Source organism: Diceros bicornis, chromosome 19 (assembly GCF_020826845.1).
Source record: "Diceros bicornis minor isolate mBicDic1 chromosome 19, mDicBic1.mat.cur, whole genome shotgun sequence".
Lineage (NCBI taxonomy): Eukaryota > Metazoa > Chordata > Mammalia > Perissodactyla > Rhinocerotidae > Diceros > Diceros bicornis.
Window position 1 is genome coordinate 43,416,693 of NC_080758.1, and position 27,852 is coordinate 43,444,544.

At 40.2% G+C, this 27,852-nt stretch overlaps 1 protein-coding gene across 9 annotated transcripts in view; it reads right to left on the minus strand.

Annotated features, from left to right (window-relative positions):
• The window catches only part of KIF16B (kinesin family member 16B), a 290,451-nt gene that overhangs the window by 148,257 nt on the left and 114,342 nt on the right, over nt 1–27,852 (minus strand). For all 9 annotated transcript variants that reach the window (XM_058563260.1, XM_058563259.1, XM_058563258.1 and 6 more), the window contains 3 exons: nt 10,270–10,389; nt 9,329–9,380; nt 1,416–1,553 (listed from right to left, as the gene is read on the minus strand). In XM_058563260.1, the coding sequence (XP_058419243.1) occupies nt 1,416–1,553; nt 9,329–9,380; nt 10,270–10,389 (310 nt within the window). The remainder of the gene's footprint in view (nt 1–1,415; nt 1,554–9,328; nt 9,381–10,269; nt 10,390–27,852) is intronic.

A 27,852-nucleotide genomic window follows, 5' to 3' on the forward strand; every position in this document is an offset into this window, starting at 1 on the left:
AAACAAACTCATAGAGATAGAAAAAAAAAAAAAGAATTTCTATGGACAAGAACCTGAAAAGAGGAGTTTGTAATTAAGCCCTATTTGACTGTTATAAACAGTAAAATTGAGAATCACTGGTGAAATACACCAGTTTTGTGACTTAAAATTCAATGAAAAATTTCCACTTGGGAAAAAAAAATTATAAAGAAAAGAAATTATATCAGACCAAAAGAAAAAAAAAAAAAAAAATCAATGGATTCTAAAACCAGGGGGTGAAAGTATGATAAAGAATGGAATATTTATTATCTCAAAGTACCTTCCCAATGTAGTAAAATTGTAAAATTAATAAACTATAACCTTATATTTTTATAAATTAAAAAATATTTTTTATAAAATAAAAATAATAAAAAAGAGAGAAAAGAGCAATTTCACAGTGAAGACCTGGCAAGTTTCACTTTATCAAATGATCAAAGTGAGCATCATTAGTAATGGGACAAATAGAAACCGTGTAATGGAACATGAGAAAAACACAGCATCATTTCTCTGATATTCCCGTAAAAATGCATAATATTAGTCTAATCTTGAGGAAGCATAAGATAAATCCTACATTTATATGGATGGACATTCTACAACATGTGTGACCTGCAGTTTTCAAAACTGTCAAAGTCATAAAGTCAAGGAGAGACCAAGGAACTCTTCCAGACTGAAAGAGACCAGAGAGATGTGGCAACCAAATACAACACATGATGCTGGACTGAATACTGGACCCATAACGGACACTGTCAGGACAAAAGGCAAAACTTGAAAGGGGTCTGAGAATTGGATAGTAGGAATGTATCAGTGTTAGTTTCCTAATATGGATGGTTGTACTGTAATTACATAAGAGAAGCCATTGTTTAAAGGAAATACACACTGAGGTAATCAGGGGTGGTGGGGCATTACGCTAACAAATTACTTTCAAATGCTTCTGAAATTAAAAAGTTCTTTGTACTATTCTTGCAACTTTTCTATAATACTGAAATTATTTCAAAAGAAAAAGATATGATACCACATCCTGTATGTATAATTATAACTACTCATAAAAAGAATGTAAATAAGGTAATAAAATTATTAAAAGAAGCCATTGTGTTAAGGTTTTGCATTTGAAGAGTACTTTGTTAACTTAAAAAATTCTGTTAAAGTCCTATTTCCATAACAGCAATAACGTCTAAGACAACTACATATATGCTCATGTTTAATTCAACAAGACAATGGGTTTTACAAAGAAGTCCTTCAGCAAAACAGAAGAGAAAACAGCATAATGAAGCAGACTTCACTCTTTTTATACTTAATCAGTAATTAATTCTAAGATGCACATGTTCCCGCATTACCCAGCCAGCTTGTTTTCCAGCAACAATATATACAAAGAACTCTGAAAACCAAAAACCAGATACCTTGATTTAGGTGTGTGGCCTCGGTGATCTGAAGACCATTCACAGAGCACTGAGACCCACTCAGGGGTATGAGAGTCACTGTCCCTCCGACATTTTCAAAGATACAGTGCTCACTCTCCAAGTCAAGGCCATGAAGAACTAAGTTGGAAAAACAAAGGAGAAATAAAGTTTTTTCTTTCGTATCTAGTGCAATGATTCCCAACCTTTATTTTTCCATATTGAATAGTCTTCCTTTTCCATGTAAATATTGTGAAGTGAACATTTATGTTTAGTGAAGAAACTGAATTTCAGGAGTTCATGGCATCAACTGATGGAACTGGAGATATCCCTTGACTGTTCCCTCAAAAGGTCTGGACGTCACCTGTGTAAGGAAATAAGTTCTGGGACATTAATTTACTTCATCTTTAGGGAAAAAATAGTTGAGTAACTTGTCTTAACTGAACACCACAGATTGAGTCACTCTTTTTGATGCTGAATAAATTTCCTCCATTCACTACCCAAAGGTCACAGTAAAATGGAAGGGACAAGGGCTCATGGGTCAAGGACTTATTGTGACCTCCACATTTACAGATGCAGCATTCCAGGAGCAGAAACCAAAGGTGAACTTGACATGGCACGGATCTTGGGAAGCCCAAAGAAGTCTCCAGAAACTGTACTGGGATGCACACTGCCACAGCTTGTGCCAATTCTGAAAGAACGTTACCTCCACAGACCTCTCAGAGCATGTGGCTGCTAAGGTTTACCTAATCACATATGACCACCTGAGTTACTCTTGTTCAATGAATGGCCAGGCATGGGTATGAAAGCCTGACAAATAAACCTACATGATTTTAGGCGCAATTCTTAGCCAGCTTCTCAGGAGTACAGAACAAATAGTTCCCACTATTCTCCACAGAATTGCACTACTGAACTTCTCTGTTCAAAGAAAACATGTTCTTACCACTCATCATCATTTATAGCAACCCCTAAAGGTCAAACACATAATTTAATGATTAGAATAAGAGGCCTGGTGTCTAGTTCTACTCAAAAGCAGCTGAACCTAAGGACTTCTGGGAATTGGTTTTTCAGCTCTCCCAGTTTCACAGCAAATAGTAAATACACATAGGAATATGCTAGGGTTGGCTTGATTAATAGCTTACACTTGGCAAGAAAGCAAGTTCATCGCCAGCAATTCTAAAAACAGCTGAGAAGATATAATTCTTCCCCTGCCAATCTCTACCTTGCATAACACATATATACACACACACCACCACCACCACAATGAATTCCCTAAGTTATGTTTTTAAAGCCTGGCAAGACCTCACCCTGCCCAGGCTGAATCACTGGTGATCTGCATGCCTCATGGCGACTTTCAGGAAACCTAGTAAGCCCTGCCTCCATATGTGTGTACGCTGTCCATCTGTGTATCCTACTGTCCATCATAATCTTTGTGCAGGTAAGTGTCTATATCCTTCCCACTAAGGAGTCTTATATGCTTTATCTGTGTCTGTTGGCATCTTTCCATCAATCACTGTCCCACTGTGACAAGAACAGAGTGATTTAAATAACTTCAAAAACGTGACAGAGTATGGAATGTATGTAGGGTCGGGGGAAAGGATTCATAGTTCCATTTTACTCAGTAAATTAATTTTTCTGTGTTATTCATTTGAGCTCAAAATTATAAAAATTAGGAGTGACGTCAGCATCATGGCGGAGTGAGCTTTCCCGTGAATTCTTCCCCCACAAGATACAACAAAAGCAACAGCCACAGACCAACAACGGAATCCCAGACAGTGAAAACCTAGAGCGGAGGGATCCACACTGCCGCACATCTGAGAGCGGAACGTGCTGGGCCCCTGGAGGAAGTGGGGAGAGGTAAGGAGAACTCCCTCCCTCCCCATCAGATCAGCGATCCCCGACCGCGCTGCTCCCAGAGAGGGGGCAGGGGCGGCCCTCGGCGGGGAAACTGTAGCTCTTCGGACTCTCTCAGCCAGTGGGAAACTCCCGCACAGAGGACTCAGAGGAGCCACAGGGCTACCATCAACATCTGAGCACCCCAGAGAGCGGATAAAGAGGGGCAAACGAGAAGCCTCCCACGTCAGGGACCCAGAGGGCAAAAGAGAGAGCTCCCCCCTCCCCGCAACCCGGAGTCTGCAGCTCGACCAGACCTAGCGATCCAAGGCAGACCTGAACAAACTGGACTGGACCCGTGGATCGCAGCGGGGGAAAAAAAAAAAAAAACAAAACTGCGGATCGCAGCAGAAAAACTGGGGCAGCACGCAGGGGCCTTAGACTACACAGCCCTTTACCACCAGACAGTGGCGGCAGGTGGAAATTGCAACCAGAGACTTCCAGGATGAGGAAAATCAAAACCAACACAGGAACCACAATGCAAAAATATATGAAATCACCAGACCAGAAACAAAATGACAAGCACCCAGAAATCAACCCCGAAGACACAGAAATCCATAAACTAAATGACAGAGATTTCAAAATAGCTATCATAAAAACACTCAACGAAATACGAGACAACACAGACAAACAATTCAATGAGATTAGGAGTTTCTTCACAAAAGAGATTGAAATCATAAAGAAAAACCAATCAGTGCTGATGGAGATGAAGAACACGATGGAGGAGATAAAGGAGAATCTGGAATCTTTAAAGAACAGAGCTGACAATATGGAGGAAAGAATTAGCACTTTAGAGGATAGGAATACAGATATACTCCAGATGGAAGAAGAGAGAGAACTAAGACTAAAAAGAAATGAAGAAAGGCTCCGAGAAATATCGGACTCTATTAGAAAATGTAACATAAGAATTATAGGTATTCCTGAGGGAGAGGAGAGGGAAAGAGGAACAGAGAGCCTATTCAAGGAAATAATAGCTGAAAATTTCCCAAATCTGGGGAAGGAGCAGGAAATACCAGTAAGCGAAGCCAACAGGATGCCTATATATATTAACAGACAAAGGCCTTCACCACGACACCTAGTGGTAAGGCTAGCCAGGGTCAACGACAAAGAAACAATATTAAGGGCAGCTAGACAAAAACAAAAAATAACGTACAAAGGAACTCCCATCTGGCTCTCAGCGGATTTCTCAACAGAAACTTTTCAGGCTAGAAGAGACTGGAATGATATATTCAAAATACTAAAAGACAAAAACTTTCAGCCAAGAATACTCTATCCAGCAAAAATATCCTTCAAATATGATGGAGAAATAGTAACTCTCCCAGATAAACAAAAGCTAAGGGAGTTCATGGCCACGAGACCCCCACTACAAGAAATACTCAAGAAGGCCCTCAGGCCTGAAAACAAGAAGAGAAAGGGAACACAAAGCTTGGAGGAAGGAGAAAAGTAGGTAGACAAAATCAGAGAAATAGTAGATCTTTACCAGAATAGGTTAGCAACCACTTAAATACTAAACTCAAAGATCAAAGGAAGAAATTCACCAAAAATAAACTTAACCTCATCACTGTAAACACACAGCCACAACATAAGATAGAATAAGGTATAACAAGAGCAACTTAGAAGGGGAAGAGGAAAGTGACTGAATGGACTTAGTATAAGGAAATAGGAGGCTATCAGATAATGGACTATCTCATACACAAGATTTTTTGCCCAAACCTCAAGGTAACCACTAAACAAATAATCAAAGCAAAACCACATATGATAAACAAAGAGAAAACTAGAAGAATCATAAGACAGAACAACCAAACTGAATTGGCAGTCCAAAACAAATGGGACAAGAAACAAAGGAAATGCAAAAGAACCAGAAAATAAGTGACAAAACAGCAACATTCAGCCCTCATATTTCAATAATTACCCTAAATGTAAATGGATTGAACTCTCCAATCAAAAGATACAGAGTGGCAGGATGGATTAAAAAGCAAGACCCAACAATATGCTGCCTTCAGGAAACACATCTTAGCACTAAAGACAAGCACAGGCTCAGAGTGAAAGGATGGAAGACAATACTCCAAGCTAATGGCAAACAAAAGAAAGCAGGTGTTGCCATACTCATATCAGACAAAGTAGACTTCAAGATAAAACAGGTTAAGAAAGACAAAGAAGGGAAATATATAATGATAAAAGGGACACTCCATCAAGAAGACATATCACTTATAAATATATATGCACCCAACATAGGAGCACCAATGTACATAAAACAACTATTAACAAACCTAAAAGGAGAAATCAACAACAACACAATAATAGTAGGGGATCTTAACACCCCACTTACAGCAATGGATAGATCATCCAGACAAAAAGTTAATAAAGAAATATAAGACTTAAATGAAAAACTGGACGAGATGGACCTAGTAGACATATACAGAGCACCCCAACCAAAAACAGCTGATACACATTCTTCTCAAGTGTGCATGGAACATTCTCTAGGATAGACCATATGTTGGGAAACAAAGCAAGCCTCAATAAATTTAAGAAGATTGAAATCATAACAAGCATCTTTTCAGACCATAAGGCTATGAAACTGGAAATGAACCAGGAAAAAAAAACTGGGAAAGTGACAAAAATGTGGAGATTAAACAACATGCAACTGAACAACCAATGGATCATTGATGAAATTAAAGGAGAAATCAAAAACTATCTGGAAACAAATGAAAATGATAACATGACATATCAAACCATATGGGATGCAGCAAAAGCGGTCCTGAGAGGGAAACTCATAGCGATACAAGCCCACCTTAACAAACAAGAAAAAGCCCTAATAGGCAACCTTAAATTACACCTAACAGAACTAGAAAAAGAAGAACAAACAAAGCCCAAAGCCAGCAGAAGGAGAGAAATAATAAAAATCAGAGCAGAAATAAATGATATTGAGACCAAAAAAACAGTAGAAAGGATTAATGAAACGAAGAGTTGGTTCTTCGAGAAGATAAACAAAATCGACAAACCCTTAGCCAGGCTTACTAAGAAAAAAAGAGAAAAGGCTCAAGTAAATAAAATTAGAAATGAAAGAGGAGAAATTACAACGGATACCATGGAAATACAGAGGATTATAAGAGAATACTATGAGAAATTATATGCCAACAAATTGGACAACCTAGAAGAAATGGATAAATTCTTAGACTTATACAACCTCCCAAAATTGAACCAAGAAGAAATGGAGAATCTGAATAGACCAATCACAAGTAAAGAGATTGAAATAGGAATCAAAAACCTCCCAAAAAATAAAAGTCCAGGACCAGATGGCTTCTCCAGTGAATTTTACCAAACATTCAAAGAAGATTTAATACCCATCCTCCTCAAACTATTCCAAAAAATAGAGGAAGATGGAACACTTCCTGAATCATTCTATGAGGCCAACATCACCCTGATACCAAAACCAGACAAAGACAATACAAAGAAAGAAAATTACAGGCCAATATCGCTGATGAACATTGATGCAAAAATCCTCAACAAAATATTGGCAAACCGAATACAACAATATATTAAAAAGATCATACACCATGATCAAGTGGGATTTATACCAGAGACGCAGGGATGGTTCAACATCCGCCAATCAATCAACGTGATACATCACATCAACAAAACAAAGAATAAAAACCACATGATCGTCTCAATAGACGCAGAGAAGGCATTTGACAAGATACAACATCCATTTATGATAAAAACTCTCAATAAAATGGGAATAGAAGGAAAGTACCTCAACATAATAAAGGCCATATATGACAAACCCACAGCTAACATCATACTCAACGGGGAAAGACTGAAAGCCATTCCTCTGAGAACAGGAACGAGGCAGGGCTGCCCACTCTCACCACTCCTGTTCAACATAGTACTGGAGGTTTTGGCCAGAGCAATTAGGCAAGAAAAAGGAATAAAAGGAATCCAAATAGGTAACGAAGAAGTGAAACTCTCACTATTTGCAGATGACATGATTGTATATATAGAAAACCCTAAAGAATCCGTTGGAAAACTGTTAGAAACAATCAACAACTACAGCAAAGTTGCAGGGTACAAAATCAATCTACAAAAATCAGTTGCATTTCTATATGCTAATAATGAACTAACAGAAAGAGAGCTCAAAAAGATAATACCATTTACAATTGCATCAAAAAGAATAAAATATCTAGGAATAAATCTTACCAAGGAGGTGAAGGACCTATACAATGAGAACTACAAGACATTATTGAGGGAAAGCCACGATGACATAAAGAAATGGAAAGATATCCCATGCACGTGGATTGGAAGAATAAACATAGTTAAAATGTCTATATTACCTAAAGCAATCTACAGATTCAATGCAATCCCAATCAGAATCCCAATGACATTCTTCACAGAAATAGAAAAAAGAATACTAAAATTTATATGGGGCAACAAAAGACCCCGAATAGCTAAAGAAATCCTAAAGAAAAAGAACAAAGCAGGAGGCATCACAATTCCTGACTTCAAAACATACTACAAAGCAACAGTAATCAAAACAGCATGGTACTGGTACAAAAACAGACACACAGATCAATGGAACAGAATTGAAAGCCCAGAAATAAAACCACACATATACGGACAGCTAATTTTCGACAAAGGTGCTAAGAACATGCAATGGAGAAAGGAAAGTCTCTTCAATAAATGGTGTTGGGAAAACTGGACAGCCACATGCAAAAGAATGAAAGTGGACCAGGTGCTATCGCCATTCACAAAAATTAACTCAAAATGGATCAAAGACCTGAAGGTGAGACCTGAAACTATAAAACTCATAGAAGAAAATATAGGCAACACACTATTTGACATTGGTTTTAAAGGAATCTTTTCGGATGACATGCCTACCCAGACTAGGGAAACTAAAGAACAAATAAACAAGTGGGACTTTATCAGATTAAAGAGCTTTTATAAGACAAATGAAACCAGAATCAAGATGAACAGACAACCAACCAGCTGGGAGAGAATATTTGCAAAACATACATCTGACAAGGGGTTGATCTCCATAATATATAAAGAACTCACACAATTGAACAACAAAAAAACAAACAACCCGATCAAAAAATGGGCAGAGGAAATGAACAGACACTTCTCCAAGGAAGATATACAGATGGCCAATAGGCACATGAAAAGATGCTCAACATCACTAATCATCAGGGAAATGCAAATCAAAACAACACTAAGATACCACCTCACGCCCGTTAGAATGGCTATAATCACCAAGACAAAAAACAACAAATGTTGGAGAGGATGTGGAGAAACAGGAACTCTCATACACAGCTGGTGGGAATACAAATTGGTGCAGCCTCTATGGAAAACGGTATGGAGATTCCTCAAAGAATTAAAAATAGAGATGCCCTATGATCCAGCCATCCCACTACTGGGAATCTATCCAACGCACCTGAAATCAACAATCCAAAGAGGCTTATGCACCCCTATGTTCACTGCAGCATTATTCACCATAGCCAAGAAGTGGAAGCAACCTAAGTGTCCCTCGACTGACGATTGGATTAAGAAAATGTGGTATATATATACAATGGCATACTACTCAGCCATAAAAAAAGACAAAATCGTCCCATTTGCAACAACATGGATGGGCCTGGAGCGTATTATGTTAAGTGAAATAAGCCAGAAAGAGAAAGACAAACACTGTATGATCTCACTCATATGTGGAATATAAACCAACACATGGACAGAGAAAACTGGACTGTGGTTACCAGGGCAGTGGGGGTGGGGGGTGGGCACAAGGGGTGAAGGGAGTCATATATGTGGTGATGGACAAACAAAAATGTACAACCCAAAATTTCACAATGTTAGAAACCATTAAAACATCAAAAAAAAAAAAAAATTATAAAAATTACACATACTGATCAATACTGTATTTGAAAGAGTTTTCATTTTTATAATTACTTCAAGGTCAGTCACTCAAAAGAAAGTTCTTCATTAAATGATTTTTAAAAAATCATTAGGAAGAGGAAATTAATAAATATTCTCACCAATATCTTGTTCTGTTGAAGCATCTTCTCTACCAACATATGTCTGACCTTCCTAGAAAGAAAATTCAAGTAAAATTTATTAGTAAGAGCATGAGGAACAGTCTATTTCTCCATTTTTCATTTAAGCCCAAGCAACCTGGTGACCGAGGGGCTGAGCAATATCTCGGGGAAGGCCACAGCCTCAGTGCAATTAGAGTTCACTGAGGGTCTGTAACAATACCCAATGTTGTCTGAAAAATGACAGCAGAACCCCTGAGGTTTACCGCTCAACAATGGTTAGGCTCCTATTCTGGCATGCATTAATAATTTGCCCATGACAGTAATCTCACTGATGTTCCTAATTCTTTCAGCAAGTTTCTCTTCCAGCAGCCAGGGGGTTCTTTGTGTCTAAGGATATAGTTTATGGGAGCCCACAAAGCACAAGTGCAATACCATTCTCATTTGAAGTCATGGATCAGAGAGAGGATACTCAAGTCAAGGTTACACAGACAACCACTGACTGATGTGGAAATTCTGCTCTCTTTACATGAACAGCCTATCTGGGACTAGCCCCAAGAATGTAGGCTGGAAACACACTTTATAATGACCACAAGGGACCAGAAAACCGTACATATAGCAAATCCCAGTTCCAGGTGCTTGTAACTTTTCTTCCTCAGTCTGTTTGCTTTTTTGTTCCTTACCTCCCTCCTACTGACTCTATAAACTAGAAGCCAAAGTGAATGGATCTTCATTTAGCTTTAGAACTACATACCTATGAGAACTTCAAATACAACAGAATCCCCAATGAACTGCTGAAAATCTCCAAAGGGCTCACGGATTTGTTGTATAGTCTCTAACGGAATAGCTGTGTTCACGGACACAGAGTATTATAATAAACCTTGCTAGTGTCTAAAGGGAAAACTGAAAACAAAACTACAATGTTCCACTTAAGCACTTTTTACCTTCAAGTGATATAAGATGATTCCAGTACTCAGAAGGTCATCATCAATGCCAATCAAATGGGGCAGCTCAGAATCCAAAACAACTCCAATCCCTTCTTTCCGAAGGGCTAGAGTTTGTTCCTGAAATTAGGAGGGAAAGAAAAGGATAAGGTTACTCTGAGGAAAGAGAACTTCCTATGAGGTGTTCTTCAGACTGTTAAAATGAGCAATATTTTATTTCTGATCAAAAAAACTGCAAGAAAAATGGACCTTAAACTTCATGTTGAAATCCTGGCATATGGTAGGCAAAGTGATCTTGAAACACATAGAAAGCTCAATAAAAAAATAAATTAGGGGCCGGCCTGGTGGCACAGGGGTTAAGTGCGCGCATTCCACTTTGGCAGCCTGGGGTTCACAGGTTCAGATCCCGGGCACACACCGATGCATCACTTGTCAAGCCATGCTGTGGCGGCGTCCCATATAAAGAAGAGAAAGATGGGCATGGATGTTAGCCCAGGGCCAGTCTTCCTCAGCAAGAAAAAAAAAAAAGGAGGAGGATTGGCACTGAATGTTAGCTCAGGGCTGGTCTTCCTCACAAAAAAAAAAAAAAAAAAAAGAATTAAACTTATTGCCTGATATATATATAACCTCTTTGAAGCCAAGCTCAAGCCTCGCCCTAGGATGATCTGACTACAGAGTAATCGTTCTCGCTCTTCAGAAGCTTTATTTTGCTTAATACCTACATGGCTCCTGATTTGTTGGCTCTTCTCTCCAGTTACAATAGTCAAACTGTGCATGTTCCTAAGAGCAACTCTTTCCTGTGCATTAGCTACCCCTGCACTGAGGCACCTGACCCTGTCTCCTGCATCATCAACTTCTCCGATCTACCAGATCATTCCCACCTACATAAAAATCTGCTCTAGATCTCCTATTGACAACCACCACCACCACCTCCCTTGGCCCTGCCGCTCCCTCCAGCTACCACCAATTCCTCTGTGCCCCTTTAGAGAAAATCATCTACAAAGAGTTCCCTACACCTGTAGTCCTCTCCTCCCACTCTCTTTTGAACCCCCTCCATGGAGGCTTCATCCCTTGGGACTCTATATCTACAGTCACTCCCCTGATGATCTCATCCTGTCTCTTGACTTAACCTGCAATCTATATGCTGATGACTCTCCAATCTAAATCTCCAGGCAGATCTCTCCCTTAAAAACTTCATATTTATGCATGTATACCTATCTACCTCAACTTATCTATGAGGCTGCCAAAGAGGCAGCTCAAACTTATTACACTGAAACGCCAACCCTTGATTCCCCTGCCTCCCAAATCTGCACACTATCCCTTCTCGGTAAATGTCAACCTTCTTTACAGTTGCTCAGACCAAAAACCATGGCTATACTTTGCTCATTTCTTTCGCTAAACCCTACATACTTAGCATTGACTCCACCTTCAAAATATGCCCCTAATCTGATAACATCAAACCACCTGCACCACACTCCTGCCTGGTCCCAACCACCATCATCTTTCACCTGGATCACTGCCACTCATGACCCAACTATGGTACATGCTCTACTCGGCAGCCAGAGGGACATCAGGACAGGCCACTTCTGCTCAGCTCCTTTAGATGGCCTCCTATTTCACTGAGATAAAAAGCTAAAGTCTTTGTAAGGCTCTGCAAAGCTCTACATGATCTCATCCCTTGCTAACCTCCTGTTCTCCTCTCCTGCCTCTCTCCCCTGCTCACTCATCTCTAGGAATCCACAGCTCCTTGCTGTCTGCAAACCTGCCAGCCTGCCCTAACCTGAGGGCTTTAGTCAGCACTGTTCCTTCTGCTTTTGTGGCTGCTGTTTCTTCTGTCATTGTTTATTCCTTCTCTTCCCCCAGAGCAGGGTTTCTCAATCTCGCACTACTGACATTTCAGACCAGATGATTCTTCGCTATGGGAGGATGTCTTGTGCATTGTAGGATGTTTAGCAGCATCCCTGGCCTCTACTCAGTAGACACCAGAAACACACTACCCCTCCCCCAAGGGTTGTGACAACCAAAGATATCTCCAGACACTGGTAAATGTCTTCTGGGGGACAAAATCAGCCTCAGTTGAGAATTACCCTAGATACATACATAACTTGGCCAGCCCTCACTTCCTCAGGTCTCTGCTCAAAAGCCACCTGCCCCATGACCCCATACAAAATAGCAACCACCATCCTTCCTTATCCTGATTTGTTTCCCTCCTTAGCAATTATCACTGTATGATATGTTACATGCAGGTTTACTACCTGTCCCCTGACGAGAATGTAACCAACCCAGTACTGAATTTCATGTCTGACACCTAGTAGCCCCTCAATTAATATTTGTCAAATGAATAAATGAGTGGGTAGATACTCAGAGTTCAGAGAAATGCAGGAAGGAGGGTCAATAGCAACTCTAAGGCAAGAGACTGGCAGGTTCATTTGACTCAAGATGAAAGAACTCTAAATTCAGGCTTCTAGGCAAGTCTGAGGTGGAAAGCAGACAAATTCCAGAAGACTGAAGGTGAAAATTCCAACCTGAAGCTGGGCTGCACTGAGTTCAGACTGAGTCACATCCAAGAGCACAACATTGTGCTCTGTGATTGTAGGCATGATGGGAGCAACAGGGGAGCAAGTTCCAAGCTACTAACTGGGCCTCCTGGTCAGAGCCACTCCTAATGACTCTCTTTCCCACCCCCACAATCAGACAGCACTGCCCAAGGCACAGCTCAGAAACTCTACGCCCAGCACTGCCTGAAACATCATCGGTACTCCTTATATTCCTGAAATGAATAAATGTATTTTGTGTCATTTCAATATTAAAACAACGTACAAAGTCTGCCACTCTCTAGGTGAAGGATTCAGAACCTCACAACCTTGTAGAAAAGGGAGCTCCTAAGAGGTAGTGGGGAAGGGCAGTGGAAAGAGAGAAGTCCCTTGGGCCTTCATCTCTCTGCAGACATTGGAGTCTCAAATGCACACACGCAGAGCTGGAATCCCGCAAGAGGGCAACGGAATGAAGCAGCAAGAAAGATAGTTAAAAAAAAAAACATAAAAATCTCCACTTGAAAGAAAGCAATTTAGTTTAACAACCATTAAATAGACATGCAGAGAAAATGACTAATGCGTAACTTAGATTCAAGAAAAGGAAACCAAGCGTATCATTGTTTCACAATTACTCCTCTTATCAGCCAGGCTCCCATTCCAGGGCTTGGAACCTCAGGCATCGAGGTCAGACTTCAGTAATCTTGATTTACTGCACAAGGCCCTTGCAAATCTCAGCTGTAATGAGCACTCTAAATAAACCAACCCCTATTCCTACCTCTTGGATATTGGCAGAATTCGTGCTTTTCATCCTGGCCACAGAATTCAAGCAGAAGCAGAAAGTATGTGATATTTTTTTTAAGATATATATTACAGTGGAGAATTTAATCACACAGCTCCATTTCATAAAACAATGTCCTCACTGGAAGATCTGGTAGCTCTGAACTGTGACAGTACTGCACACTTGGTAGGTAGCCTCTTGGCAATGGACTGTTCCAGGCCTCTAGAGGTCCACGTGAAAAGGAGAGCGACTGTTCTCACAAGCCCAGAGATACATGTATTTTCTTTCTGCATAAAAGTGGACAATAACCCTCCAAAAAGGCAATATTTTAAACTCAGATAGCTCCCACTCGAACTAGAGGAATTGTTTTGGACTACATCCCAGTTTAGTTTAATATTCTTTTTTTTTTTAACCATTAAAAAACACTTTTTTTTCCTTTCATGAAACAAGTTTCATAGACTTTGAAAATTATTTGAAATTCATAAATTTGGAGGCTTTAGGTCAAAAGCATTACTTGTCCCACCCATCCCCCCGCCCCCCCCCCCCCCGACACACACACACACACACACACACACACACACTTCCATACACAGAATGGGTAAAACCTGAATTACGCAGAAGTTTTCCAGGATTGGGAGTGGGGGCAGACGAATTTATGATTAATGCTGCCCCAAAGCCCTGTAACATTCAAGCTGCACTGACTACATGATATTATTAAAGTGTCACCTCATAAACTGAAAACGAGGGTTTAAATCATTCCTCAAATGAAAAAGTAATTTCAGACAAAAATATCTATCACATATAAAATATTTATTGAGTGGCATCTACTGTTATACATAATTTATGAAACACCTCTTTGATAAAATGGAATATTTAACACAGCAGAGCTGGCAATCCTGCCCTCAATTCCAGGCACACTGGGTCCTAAAGAAAGTGGTAAAATATATATAGCTGCACATATTTTTTGTATTGAAACAAAGCTTTTGGCAACCAATATTCATATAAAAAGAAAAGGATAGCCTGACTAAAAGTGTCAAAACAGTATCAGCTTATTTTAAACATTACGTTTATTACATTTGCAAATAATATGTTCAATACGTTTTTCGTTAAACTTCTGAATTCAAAACATGTGTCCAGTGCCCGGACGTTCGCAGCATCAGTTCCGGCACCTTCCAGTGGTTCAGGTGAGTTGCAGGCAGGGCTGCCCAGATTCGAGGGGAGAAGACCACACAAGGTCTTGGCTCACTGGGAACGTCCCATGTGACCACCAGCATCGTTTATTAGATGGAGCAGGGGATATACCTCTTCCTCACAACCACAACCTTAGCGTCTGGCACTGTGTCTGACAAAACTCTACAACTTTCCTGAACAAATGAATAAAACCAATATAAAAACTTATCAACAACAAAAACCTACTTTTCCCTCTTGAGAAGCCTACCCGAGAGCTAGATCTTGCTTGAGAAATACTGAGAAAACTTTGGCAATGTGCGTGTCCCACCTAAATTAAGACCTCTCTAAGAGAAGAAATTGTGTTTCCTCACACTGAGTATGTTATGGGAATAAGGCTATATACCAGGCACACAGCAATCACTCAATAAGTGCTGATTATTTGGCACTGTAGGGAATAAGTGATTTTAAGTGGAATTTTTTGTTTGATGTCAGAATTAGACAAATTAGAGAGAATTAGTCAAAAATTAGATGTTAGAATCCTTTTGTGGAAATTCGTTCTACGGAGAATTACACGTTTCACTAACTAGTAGAATTTTGTAGAGGTGACTCAGCATAAAGTACACTTAATTTCTGCAAACTTGACTACAACACTTAGCAGAAGATGAAGGGGAAGGCCACAATCCGGTTAGAGCACATGCCCCGTGTGGGTGTGAGGGGGGAGGAGGAAGTCAGGCAGACAGGAAGACTTTTACGAAAAATAAAATTATTCTCTAGCAGCTTTTTATTTATTTTTTTAAATGTATGTGATTTTATTTGAATTTAACGTAAGGAAAGGAAACTGAAGTATCTGTTGAATTTCAACCAAACGCTTATTCACTACAAGAGATATTTCCTAAAATATCCTTCTAAGTTAAGACATTATGAAATATAGTTAGAGGTTGACAGTACTGCATATATATTTTTTTCATACGTGTTTTGGTTTTAAGCACCATTACTCAAGTTTATACATGTTGGAGAATACTTGCCTCCTACCCTGACACCTGAATGACATTGTAGCTGCATCTTTTTGGGCCAAGTGCTGGGTCATATTTCCTTTCCCTCAGAACCTTGAAGACATGGCTCCACTGTCTTCACAAGCTGCAACGCTGCTCTAAAGGAAATATGAAGCTAGCCTGACTTTTAGTCTGTGACAGATAATTTGATTTTCTGCCTGGATGTTTGAAAAATTTTTCCTTTATCCTTGAAATTCAATGGCTTAATTAGGATAGATCTCAGTATTGAACATCTGTACTTTAAATTTTGCTGGAACACAATACATTTTTTTAATATGTAGACTCAGTTCTTTTTTTAATTTAGTCTTCATTTCATGAAATTAGTCTTGTTTTTATATTCCATTTTCTGTTTCATTTGTTAACTGTCTACTTCGGGGACACCAATTATCCTTATATTACATTGTCTTCTTTATCTTTTAGCTTCAGATTACTTAAATATCTCAATCATTTCATTTGTGTTCACTGAGATTATCAAGACTTTAATCTTTTAGTAATTTCATTTCAGTGGCATTTATTCTTTTCCTCGATATTTCTAATTTTACTTATTAATCCTGCAACGGATGTTGTTTTGGACCTCAAAATCTTTTAGTCTTTAGGTCTGCAATCTTCCTTTTTTTCATCTCACTCTGTTTCTTATTATTATCTTGCTTTGTTCATTGAATTCACATTTCTCATTAACTTGTTCCACCGAATGAAACAACTGTAAGGAATCCACTTCTATGCCTTGAGGTATGTTTTCATCTAGAGCTGGATCTTTTGTCCTTTGCATGCTATGTTCCTTTGCTTGCTTTCTCTTTGTCTATCCATCTGTCCATTTATCCATCCATCCATCCATCACTACAGTTATGTTTATATAATTGCCCTACTTCTTTTCCTTATCTTGTGTATGCTTAGGTGAGTCTCTCCAGAAATTCCAGATGTTCTAACACAGGATGGACAACTCTCTGACTCTTGTCCTGCCATATCTATGATCTTTCTAGTTCAAAGACTGAGTAGTCTGTGTTCTATCCACTCTTCTCTAGCCAGATGGAACGACAGAGGGCCAGGAGATCTCAGATGACTCACTGTAAAGGCTTCAAGTTCTTGTGCTCTGCCTTGGCTTAGCAACCATCATTCAATATCCTCCCCTGAGCTCCTTGCTCCTGCTTGAGAAGAGAGCCCATTCCCACGGGGAAGGTTGCTGTCCAGCTCCTCATTGTTTCACAGGCCTTCACTTACAGAGTCAGCTCTGCTTTTTGCTTCATCCCCGTTGCCACCGTCAGCCACTTCTATGATTCCTCAGTAAGAATGGGAAAATCAATCTGTTCCTCCCCAGATCTGAGGGTACTGGGGAGGGTTTTTGGAATCCTCGCTGACCCAGCTTCTGAGGTGCAGGCTTAGGAACAGCCCCTCACCACCTCCCCTTTTCCTCAGCAGCCAGCTCATGACTTTTTCATCTGCTTCCCGTTAGTGAGTTCACGGTGGTGTTTCTGCTACAGGGGGAGTTCTGCTTTTATTATTATCTCCTCATTTCTTGGAAATTTGTGATGTCATCTCCAACAGCCTCTGTAACATCCAAGTCAAGAATAGGATTTCAGCAGGCTACAAAACGGAAGGAAGAAAACAAGGGGTATTCCAGGTTTGGGGGATTTCTTGAGTAAAGATATAGAGGCAGAAAACCTGGGCATATACACGAGGAACTGCTGGACAACCAGTTTAACTGATAAACTTGGAAAAATGGTCTGGAAAGCCAGGAAGATGCGTCACAATTTGATTCAGAAAGCGAGAAGCCACTGGGAATTTTGAAAACAGGAATTGGTTGATACTTCCGAAGATGAATCTGGCAAGGATGTGCAGGATGAACAGTAGAGGAAAAGGGGAGGTGGGATTAGAAGGGAAGGGATGGCTTGAGAGACACTGCAGAGGTAGATGGACTCCACGTGACCACTAGTTTAGACTGACCTTGATTAAAGACATCCTTCTCAACTGTTTTACATACTCCTCTTAATGAGATATAAGGAAATGGGAGAGTTTGCAAGAGTTGCAAAACTCTGATAAATATCCAAAAGATTTTTACTCCTAGGAAAAGAAAAAAATCCTGACATTTCCTAGTAATACTTTCCAGACAGCTCAGCAAGTGGATATTGTTGACTTGTTAAAAACTACTCACCAATTTGACTAGCAAGCGTTGTCAAGTAATTTACATGTTTCTTTTATAATATACAAATGATAAATAGTCATTGTCAACACAAACCAATTAGCTCTGAAATCCTCAAAGTACTACAACTTGCCATTCACCCAGAAGCTACCGTTTCTTGTACATTCTTTTGCACATAGAACTTGTCCATCTAACAGAGAAAGGAAACAGTCACCAAGATTACGAGGGAGTCGCTGAAGCTCACTGTCAACCGCCTCAACTACCATCCCATCTTCCTCCACCTTTGTCCACACAACCTGAGCAGGCAATGACGGAAAGGGATAAGATCTCCTCCACATTCCTCCAGGAAATAACTTTTTATTCTTGCTATGTTCCCAGAGTGAGTGATGAGGTGGATAAAAACAATATTTGCTGGCTAGTAGCATGTTCCATGTCCCCACAAGGCTGATTGGTAACATGCAGTCCCTCCTGTGAGAGCTCTATTAATTATGCTCTTTGAATCATAATCAGATTTTTAAAAAATTAAAAACACAGAGAAGGTAAAGAACAATCTGTGGGAGTTAAGGACTGGAAATCTACCTAAACTGAAAAGGTCTGGCAGATACCACTGACCTAGAGAGGCAAGGGAGGACTGGGGATTGGCCTTAATCAGAATGACGCTCCAGGCACGAGGTGGTTCAGGTGAAAAGGCAGAATTAGCAATCCACAGGTCGGGGGGAAAAAAAAGGAAAAATCAAGTGGGTCAACCTGGAAGTCACTCTTGATCCCTCTCTTTGCCTCAAACCCCACAGCCAGACCATCAGCAGGCCCAGCAGCTCTGGCTGCAGACACAGTCTGAGTCATCCACAACCTTCCGTCTCGACTGCTACTGCTACCACCATCTCCTGCCTAGAGTCTCTGACACCCCCAACTGGTCCTTCTGCTTTCTCTCTTGCCATCCTACAATCTGTTCTCCACATGACAGCCAGAGCCATCTTTTCAAAATATCAAGAGGTCACGCACAAAACTATACAATGGTTTCCCACACACTCAGAAAAAAATGGCCCCCACATCTCACTTAATCTGGCCCCTACCCACCTCTCCAACCTCATCTTCATCTTCCCTCCTCTCTCCGCTGGACTCCCAACACTCCAGCCACAGTGGACTCCTCATTCCCACTGCACGGCCTTTGCACACATTGTTCCCTCTGCCTGGGAAATGCTCCCCCTAAATCTTTGTGGCTTGCCCCTTTTTGTCATTGTCAATTAGCTCTTATCACACATGCTCTCTGCTCTCTAGAGATCAAAGACACCAGTGAGTAAGACAGACGAGGTCCTTGCTCACAAAAAGCTCATCTTCTACAAAAGTAACCACACCCCTACTCCCAGGCTCATTCTATCACTCAATTGGCTTACCGTTCTCAGAGCACTCCAGGCTATCAAAATTATATATTAGTTAATCATCTGTCTGCCCTCCAGAAAGCAAACAGTGGATCCAGGACAATAAGTCAAGCCCAGAGAAAAAGAAAGCAGGCTGAGGTCAGTGAGAACCAAACTACTGACCTCGGACCCCAAGGCTGAGACTGTCTCTTATCAGTCCTGTCTGTATGCTCCTTGCTAGGCAAAAGCAGATCTTGAACCTCACAAGAATACTTAAAATGGCCAAATAAGTCAGAAGCTTAGAAGGGAACCTTGTTTAAATGTGAAGGTTTGATTCTAAAAGATGATCATCATAAATAATTTAGTAAGTGTCCAAAACATCTGTACCTAGCGTCATAATGTTAACATCAGATTGGCTCCTATTAGGTCATAAAAATTGAAGTAGGAATGCAAAAGCCTTGCTTTTTACATGACTTTGCAACAGTACACATTACAGTACCTATGGTCAAAAGAAACGCATCCAGAACAGATGGTAACCAGCCCAGACTCACCAGGGCAGACGCAGGAAGAGAAGAACCTGCTACCATCTGCTCCATGGTACCAACAAACCTAAACTTCCTGGCATCACTGGCAGTTGGCCCCTAAACAGTAAACAGAATTAATATTGTCCTTTTAATCAACAGAAACCCTTGGGGCATTTCGATTTCCACTACTCTTCCCACTGCAGAAACATCATTCTTTATTTAAACACTGAACAGCTAACTGTTGGCAGGCAGTTCAGAGAAGACGCTGCATAGATCTTTCTGATGAAACAGTCTTCTGCCAGCTGAGCAAATCACCCAGATGTCGGTATTTAAATTATGCAAAATGCATAATGCCAATTAAAGAAATTACGTGTGAAAATATGCAAGAGCAAATTTCCTCACATTAATATTTAACTAGACTTTTTAAGTAGAGCAGGATCTTGTGATCACAGGTACTTTAGTATATTTGACCTAAATGGAAACCCAAAATACTCAGGAGCGTTCACTAGAAGGTTCTACAAGGGCATTTCTATATAGTACAAACTTTAACACAAGGTAAGAAAGCTAAGTGAAAGGATCACTTTAAGTGGCATGTTGTAACCCAGAAAGCTTCAATCTGACATTTACCTTCAACTCTGGTCTTGTAAAGCTGGCCTACTCTTATTTCTTACCCACAGAAATAGGTCAAGCTCGTCTCCACCTCCCAGCCTTTGCTCAAGTGATAATGTCTGCTTGGGACAGCATTCTAGTTCCTTCCTCTACGTGAATCTTACCCATCCTTCCCCTCCTGCTAGAAAACACTCAGAGCCTACATGGGTCGACAGTGGACCCTTCCTCTCAATGACCACAGTTATCCAGCCTAATCATTTGCATCTCAGTCAAAAATGGACTAGTGTCTTTACATTCATGCATTGCTTGTTTCTCCTGCTAGACCAGAGGATGACCCAAGGAATTTTTAAAATGTATCATGCCTGAGCCCTGTACCAGTCCTTCAAATGAGCCTCTCAGTGGTGGGCCTGGGCATGGGGATTTTTTTAAGCTCCCAGGTATTTCACATCCAGGGTTGTGCCATAATTTTCTGTATCCCCCCAACAACTGACACCTCTGTTCTGCTGGGTGCACATTGAGGATGCTCCAGGAGGTAAGTGCTATGGTTTAGACAAGAGACAACAACTTTTGGTGAGGATGTGGAGAAAAGAGAACCCTTGTGCACTGTGAAAATGTATGGAAGTTCCCCAAAAAATTAAAAATAGAACTACCATATGATCCAGCAAGCCCACTTCTAGGTATATATCCAAAGGAAATGAAATCGGGATCTTGAAAAGATATCTGTACCCCCATGTTCACTGCAACATTATTTACAATAGTCAAGACACAGAAACAACCTAAATGTCCACCAATAACTGAACGGATAAAGAAGTTGTGGTATATATATATGCCACATATATCATGTATATATATATGTGGAATATTATTCAGTCATAAAAAAGAAGGAAACCCTGCCATTTGCAACAATATAGATGAAACCTGAGGGCGTTATGCTAAGTGAAACAAGTCAGACAGAGAAAGGCAAATACTGCATGATCTCACCTATATGTGGAATCTAAAACAACTGAACTCATAGATACAGGGAATGGACATCTATCTGGTTGCCAGAGGTGGGAGTCGGGGATGAAAAGGGTGACGGTGGTCAAAAAGTATAACTTCTAGTGATAAGAAAAATAAGTTCTAGGGATACAGCCTGGTGACTAAAGTTAACAATACTGCATCATGTAATTGAAAGGTGCTAAGAGAGTAAATCTTAAAAATTCTCATCACAAGAAAAAAAAAATGTAACTATGTGAAGTGATGGATGTTAACTAAATGTATTGTGATGATCATTGAGTAATTATACATATTTCAAATCATCATGCTATACACCTAACACTAATACAACGTTATACGTCGATTATATCTCAATAAAACTGGGAGGAAAAAAACAAAAGGAAAATCTGCAAGTGTCTGGAAGCCAAATGAACTTTCAGCCAACCTTTTATCAACAGAAATCATGCCTGAAAGACCTATGAATGCTTTCAGTAAAAATCTACCATCCTCCACAGGCATGAGGAACACCCTCTGGAAAATAAACTTCACTCTGTGTGAGAACTCGTGCGCGTGCCTTTGCACAATGCTCTGATGTCACATGGCAGCTGGATTCCTAGCTTTTAATTAAGCAGGAAATAAACAAATATTAAAGCAAAGATCCTCCAGTCCACCTTTTCTGCAAGCTACTTTTTTACCATTCTTTCATGTAAAAATAAGACAGAATACCAAAAAGAAAAAAAAGAAGAAGGAGGAGGAGGTCTTCTCTAACAGGTGAAAGAAGGGTGGTGCAGAGATGTCATTTGTTTCTTAACCGCTTGAGTCAGTATCATGACCAGGACGGAATTTAGAAAACAAGAAGAAGGAGATGGAGAGAGGGGGAGAGGAGGAGATGGAGGAAAAGAAAAGGGCAAGGAGCAAACTTCTGCCTTCTCACTATTTCTTCCTGGAAGGTACACACTCCAGGCATGCTGGGGAGTCAGTAAAGACCACCTCCCAATGGAGGGGCTCATTTGTTCTCCTAGTTAGTACTAAGAATTGCTTTTTACAGAAAAGACAGAGTACAACCCCCATCCTCTATTAACCTAATATCCACCCCAAACACTGAAACTAAATTAGTCTAATGAATCAAGCTGTTCAGACAGCTGATTACACCATGAGTAGTAAGGCTTGTCAAGAGGACAAGTCAGTAGAGGACTGAGTTTCTGTCCAGGCCCTGCAGTAAACTGGGGAAAAGGAAGGAAAGCCCAGCACAGAGGAATGTGACCCGGGGACTTGAGGGACGACTAAATAAACTATCCTCTATGAATCCAAGGAGTTAATACTTTCCAAATGGTCTGTCACTCAAATCCTGACCCTCTGAGAGTTCACATCGTTTACATCACAACACAACACTTTATATGAATGCCAATCCCACAAGACCAACTCCTCCTCCCCCAATCAATTTAGCAGGAATATAAATGCATGTCTTGGTTGTATAAATACTCTTATGGTCAACAATATTTTACAAAAGTATTCCTGTAAGTGATACATTACACTTTGGAACGTTATTAATACACCTTTAGCAAGACAAGTTGCGCAGTAAATCAAAAGGGCACATTCACTCGGATTATGCAAGAGGAGGGCTGTCAAAAGCCCATATATAATTTCGAATGCTGACTGCACATGGCCTCGATAGTTTATTAAAATATGAAACATAATCCATTTTAAAAAGAGAAATTACACTTGAAAGCTTTTTACAAGTAAAGCATATGTGGCTAAGGTTATAGAACTGTTCAAGGAAACATGAAATTCAAGATAAAAAATAAATTGTGCTTCCTGATCCATTAATAACAGTAAAGCAGTAAATGAAATAAAAGATACACCTGAAACACTTTCCAATCACACACTTCAATTATTTCTGCTAATAAGTGCAGCCAGCCACTTATCTAAACATCTAACTTCTCACAGTCACAACCAGTCAAGAGTCCAAACTAAGGAAATGAGTCTTGCCAAAGCCACCACAAAATCCAAACTCTGAAATCCACGTCCTTCATTCATTAAAAAACAATGTGCATGTTGTAAACTGGAGACAATCGCTTTGGAAAGTTGGCGGTATCTTCTATAGTGAAAATATCTGTACCATGTGACCCAGTATTCCATCCTAGGAACATGACCTACAGCAGGGGTTGGCCAGCTACAGCCAAAGGCCAAATCAGGCCGGCCACCTCTTTCTGTGTACTAAGAATGATTTTTACATTTTCAGATGGTTGAAAAAAATCAAAAGAAGAATCACATTTCACGACGTGAAAACTATATGGACTTCAAATTTCAATGTTCCTAAGTAGAGCTGTATTGACTTACACATTCCATGTTCGCTCATTTACGTGCTGTCCACGGCCTCGTTGTGCTGTAGCACCAGGTGTGAGTAGTTGGGACACAGGCACAAGGTCCATGAGGAGGGAACCACCTACTACCTAGCCCTTTACAGAAACATCTGCTGACCTGCGCAGTATGGAAAAGCATCTGCTGACCTGTGCTCTACGAAAATGTCCATGGCAACAGTAGTCAATACTCCCACAAAAAACTGCAAACTACCCAAATGTCCATGAAGAGCAGAATGGGTAAACTGCCATTTACTCACACGATGGAATAATGTATAGTAATGACAATGAACAAACAAGAGCTACAGAAAACACCCTGAAGAATGTCACAAACCAAACGCGGAGTAAAGAAGCCAAACGGACCGGGAAAAACAATGTGAGACTCTATGTGTCTAGGGTTCAAACACAGGCAAAACAATCTACACAGACAGAAATCAGGATAATGGTTACCTTTCAAGGGGAGAGTAGTGACCAGGAGGGGACACCAGGGGAACTACTGGGGCTAGAATGTTCTGTTTCTTTATCGGGATGTTCACTTTGTAAATATGATTCAAACTGGATACTTAAGATTTCTGCACATGATTGTTCTACGTTAATACTTCAGAGAAAAGTTTACTAAAATTAAAAATAAATTACATCGAATTTACACAGGCTTGATAATTAATGTGACTTCTTGACCCACCACAGAGCAGACACGGCCAGGAAGAAATGAGGAAGGACAGGACGTGGACATTCAGCATTCAATCCATGCGTACTGCTGCTTCCGCTACCATGCAAAACAGACTCAAGAACGTAAGATGTGGGCCAGTAACTGGCAATTTAGCACTGAAGGGCGCAGTACTAAGTGTAGCCTCAAAATATCCCTGTAGGGGGCATAAAATGTACCCAAGTTTCATAATGATGATGTTTGGGTCAGCAAGGAACACTTAGGGTGCCCTTACACTGCAGCGACGTCGCACTCCTCACCTCCCAGCTGCTCGTTGTTTTAATCATCCCAGGGACCCAGGCCAGGGGAGATCAGTCCCCAAAGGTGCCGCACCAGAGGCCGGACCATCTTCCAGCCACACGAGGTGTCATCTCCCTTCCCAGTGATTCTCCCACTGTTCACAGCAACACTAGAACAAATCCGCCACAATGAGTATTTAGGCGCTGTTCCACTGCTATGCCGTGTTTAAGATGATGGGGAAGTATGCTGTCTATTTTCTGAAAAATTACCACCCCAAATGGGTAACATGTGTTTCTTTGCTCTAAAGGGTAAACTTTCATAACCTAGAAAACAGAAACTTAAAGCAAATGCCTCACTCCCAATAGCATCAGAGAATGAGGGCTCTGCATTGACATCAAACTATCACTGAGAATTCACCCTGGGCAATTTTGTAAAAGGTAAAAAACCAAAGTACATACAAATTTAAAAAACTATAATCATTTTCTGTTGCTACCTAACAAATTACCACTATCTTAGTAGCTTAAAACAATATAAATGTATTATCTCACACCTTCCATGGGTCTGGAGTCTGGACGTGGGTAACTGCTCTCTGCTCAGGGTCTCACAGGGTTACAGTCAAGGCGTTGGCCAGGACTGCGGTCTAAACTGTGGCTCAGGGTCCTCTTCTGGTGCATTCAAGTTGTTGGTAGAATGCAGTTCCTTACAGCTATAGGACCGAAGTCCCCAATTTTTTTGCTGGCTGTTGGCCAGCGGTCACCCTCACTTCCTAGCCAAGTGGCCCTTACAACATGACAGCGTACTTCTTCAAAGCCAGCAGGAGACTCTCTCCAGCCTGCCATGACAGAATCTTATATAACGTAACATAATCACAGGAGTGACATCCCATCATATTCACAGGTCTCATGTACACAGCAGGGGACAGGAATCGGCGCCATCTTAGAACTCTTCCTCCCACAAAAATGAATAAAGCTTAGTTTGCTTCTTGAAGGCATTTACAACTTTAAAAACTGATCTTTTTTTCCTCTGAGACACTTAAAATCTGAAATTTAGCACCAATATTAGCTAAAACTAAGTTTTTTTCCTAAAAGGAAAATAAACTAAATTTTTTCTCCTGGTTTGTTTTCTACCAATAAAGAAAAAAGTGTATATGTCCAGTTGCAGTTAAGCAAAACATGTGAAGGAATATTCAGTTGCAGGAATAGATTAAAGCTCTCCTTTTTATTATGTCTGTCCTAAAAACATTCTCAATCCTTCTTTCCTTCCTTTTCTAGTCTAGTGACATGCCCTGAAACATGGTAAGCATGCAGTGTTAACAGCAGACTAAAAGCCTGATCCTGCCTCTCACTCATCTTTTACTTCAACATTGAACTAACAAAGGATGTTAGCCTGGCACAGGAAATAGGAAAAGATATTATATTCTTTTCATGCATTTTATGCATAAAGGTATGTATAAATAGAAGATTATGCAGAATAGAAGGTATAACAACAATCCACAGTATTCACCAATCAAAGAAAGGATGGCTTCTCCAGCTTTGTGGATTATTCCTACCAGATCTCCGCAAGGCTTTGCTTTATAATTAGCATACTTCTATATGCCCAATGCAAAAACAGAAATATTTACCAAGTTAGAGTCATTTCCATGGTAGTTAACTGAGGTCAAGAATATGCCTATACCTCTCTGCACCATCTGTGGTTTCTGGCACACATAGTAGGCATTTCATCATTGTTTGATGAATACTGTGGGTTCTTATAAGATGCGACAAAAACATTAGTAGGACAAGAGATATCAGCTCAATCTAAACATCCTCCTTTCGGAAAATAGCTACTACTTTGGTCTAACTCTGATATTTTTCCGTTGTTGCTTGTCTGTTTTGAGCAAGGACAATATGGCACTGAGTCTTCCTCTCAATGTGGGGCAAGACTTACTACAGCTTAAGCACTGAATAAATAGTGTTGTGCTGTGTTCTCTTTTAGACAGTAACTGGGTATTCTGCCCAGAATTAAGTTACTGAACTTGAGAACTGCTGAGTGTCAGGACTTTTCAAAGTCTCTGTTTACAGCACTCCACGCTAGGGTGGTCAGGAGAGCCAGGGCTCTATCACCTACTTCTCGGATTCAATCCTGGGCTCCCACCCATGACCTGTGATCTTAGATGAGTTCTTAATGTTGCTCTCTCTGTGTCTGTGTCAAGTGGGGACAACAGTACTTATCTCAGAATGTGTGTAAGTTTAAATAAGACGGTACGCACAAAGCATTTAGTGCCCATTACAATAGTGCCTAGACCTAAGCAAGAGTTCATAAAATGTTACATATTTATATCTTCATCATTATAACACATAATTATTCTCAAAAGGGCTAAACTTCCTTTAGAAAATAGTTACCTCCCCTGAAATGGAGCGATCCTCTTGGAGATAGCCTTGTCCAGCCTAAGACACAAGCCCACAATGGGTTTAATATTCATGACCTCAGGTCTGCCTTTTAAAATGATCAACAGAATGTGTCATTTCAACGAATTTTTCTGAATGAGTGATATGTTCGTATGGGATAAAATTCAAAATGTATAAAAAGTATGCAGTGAAAACGCTCCCTCCCATTCTATATCAGTATATGAAGCACTTCTTCGGGTTTTGTTCAATTACATAAAATTCCATTGTGTGGATACACTCTCATTTATTTAAGCTATCCTCTATTCATGGGCATTTAAGTGGCTCTAGAATCTTTCCGTCGCTGGCTATTAACAACAGTGCTGAGATGAATAACGCTGCAAGTACAAAGAACCTTGTGCTGGTTGAGGGAAAGGATAGACATTCATAGCTGACTCTCATTTACACATCAGAAACAATATAAAAACCTCCCTCAGGGCTTGGGCTCTAAATGAGCTAAGTTCTATACTAAACTTAACTGTGGCCAAAAACCTCCTCTGTTTCCAGGGGCCAAGTGTACAAGGTGTTAGTTATCACATGTGCATTCATTAGAGATTTTTTTGGAAAAAAAGGCAAGGAAATAAGAATGAATAAATAAATATATACGCACATATTTTGTATATTGTATTAATGTATATATATTTATATATATATGTATTCATATACGTGTTTGTGTATACAAATAGGTTTTTTCTTCCCCTTAATCTGAAGTCATTC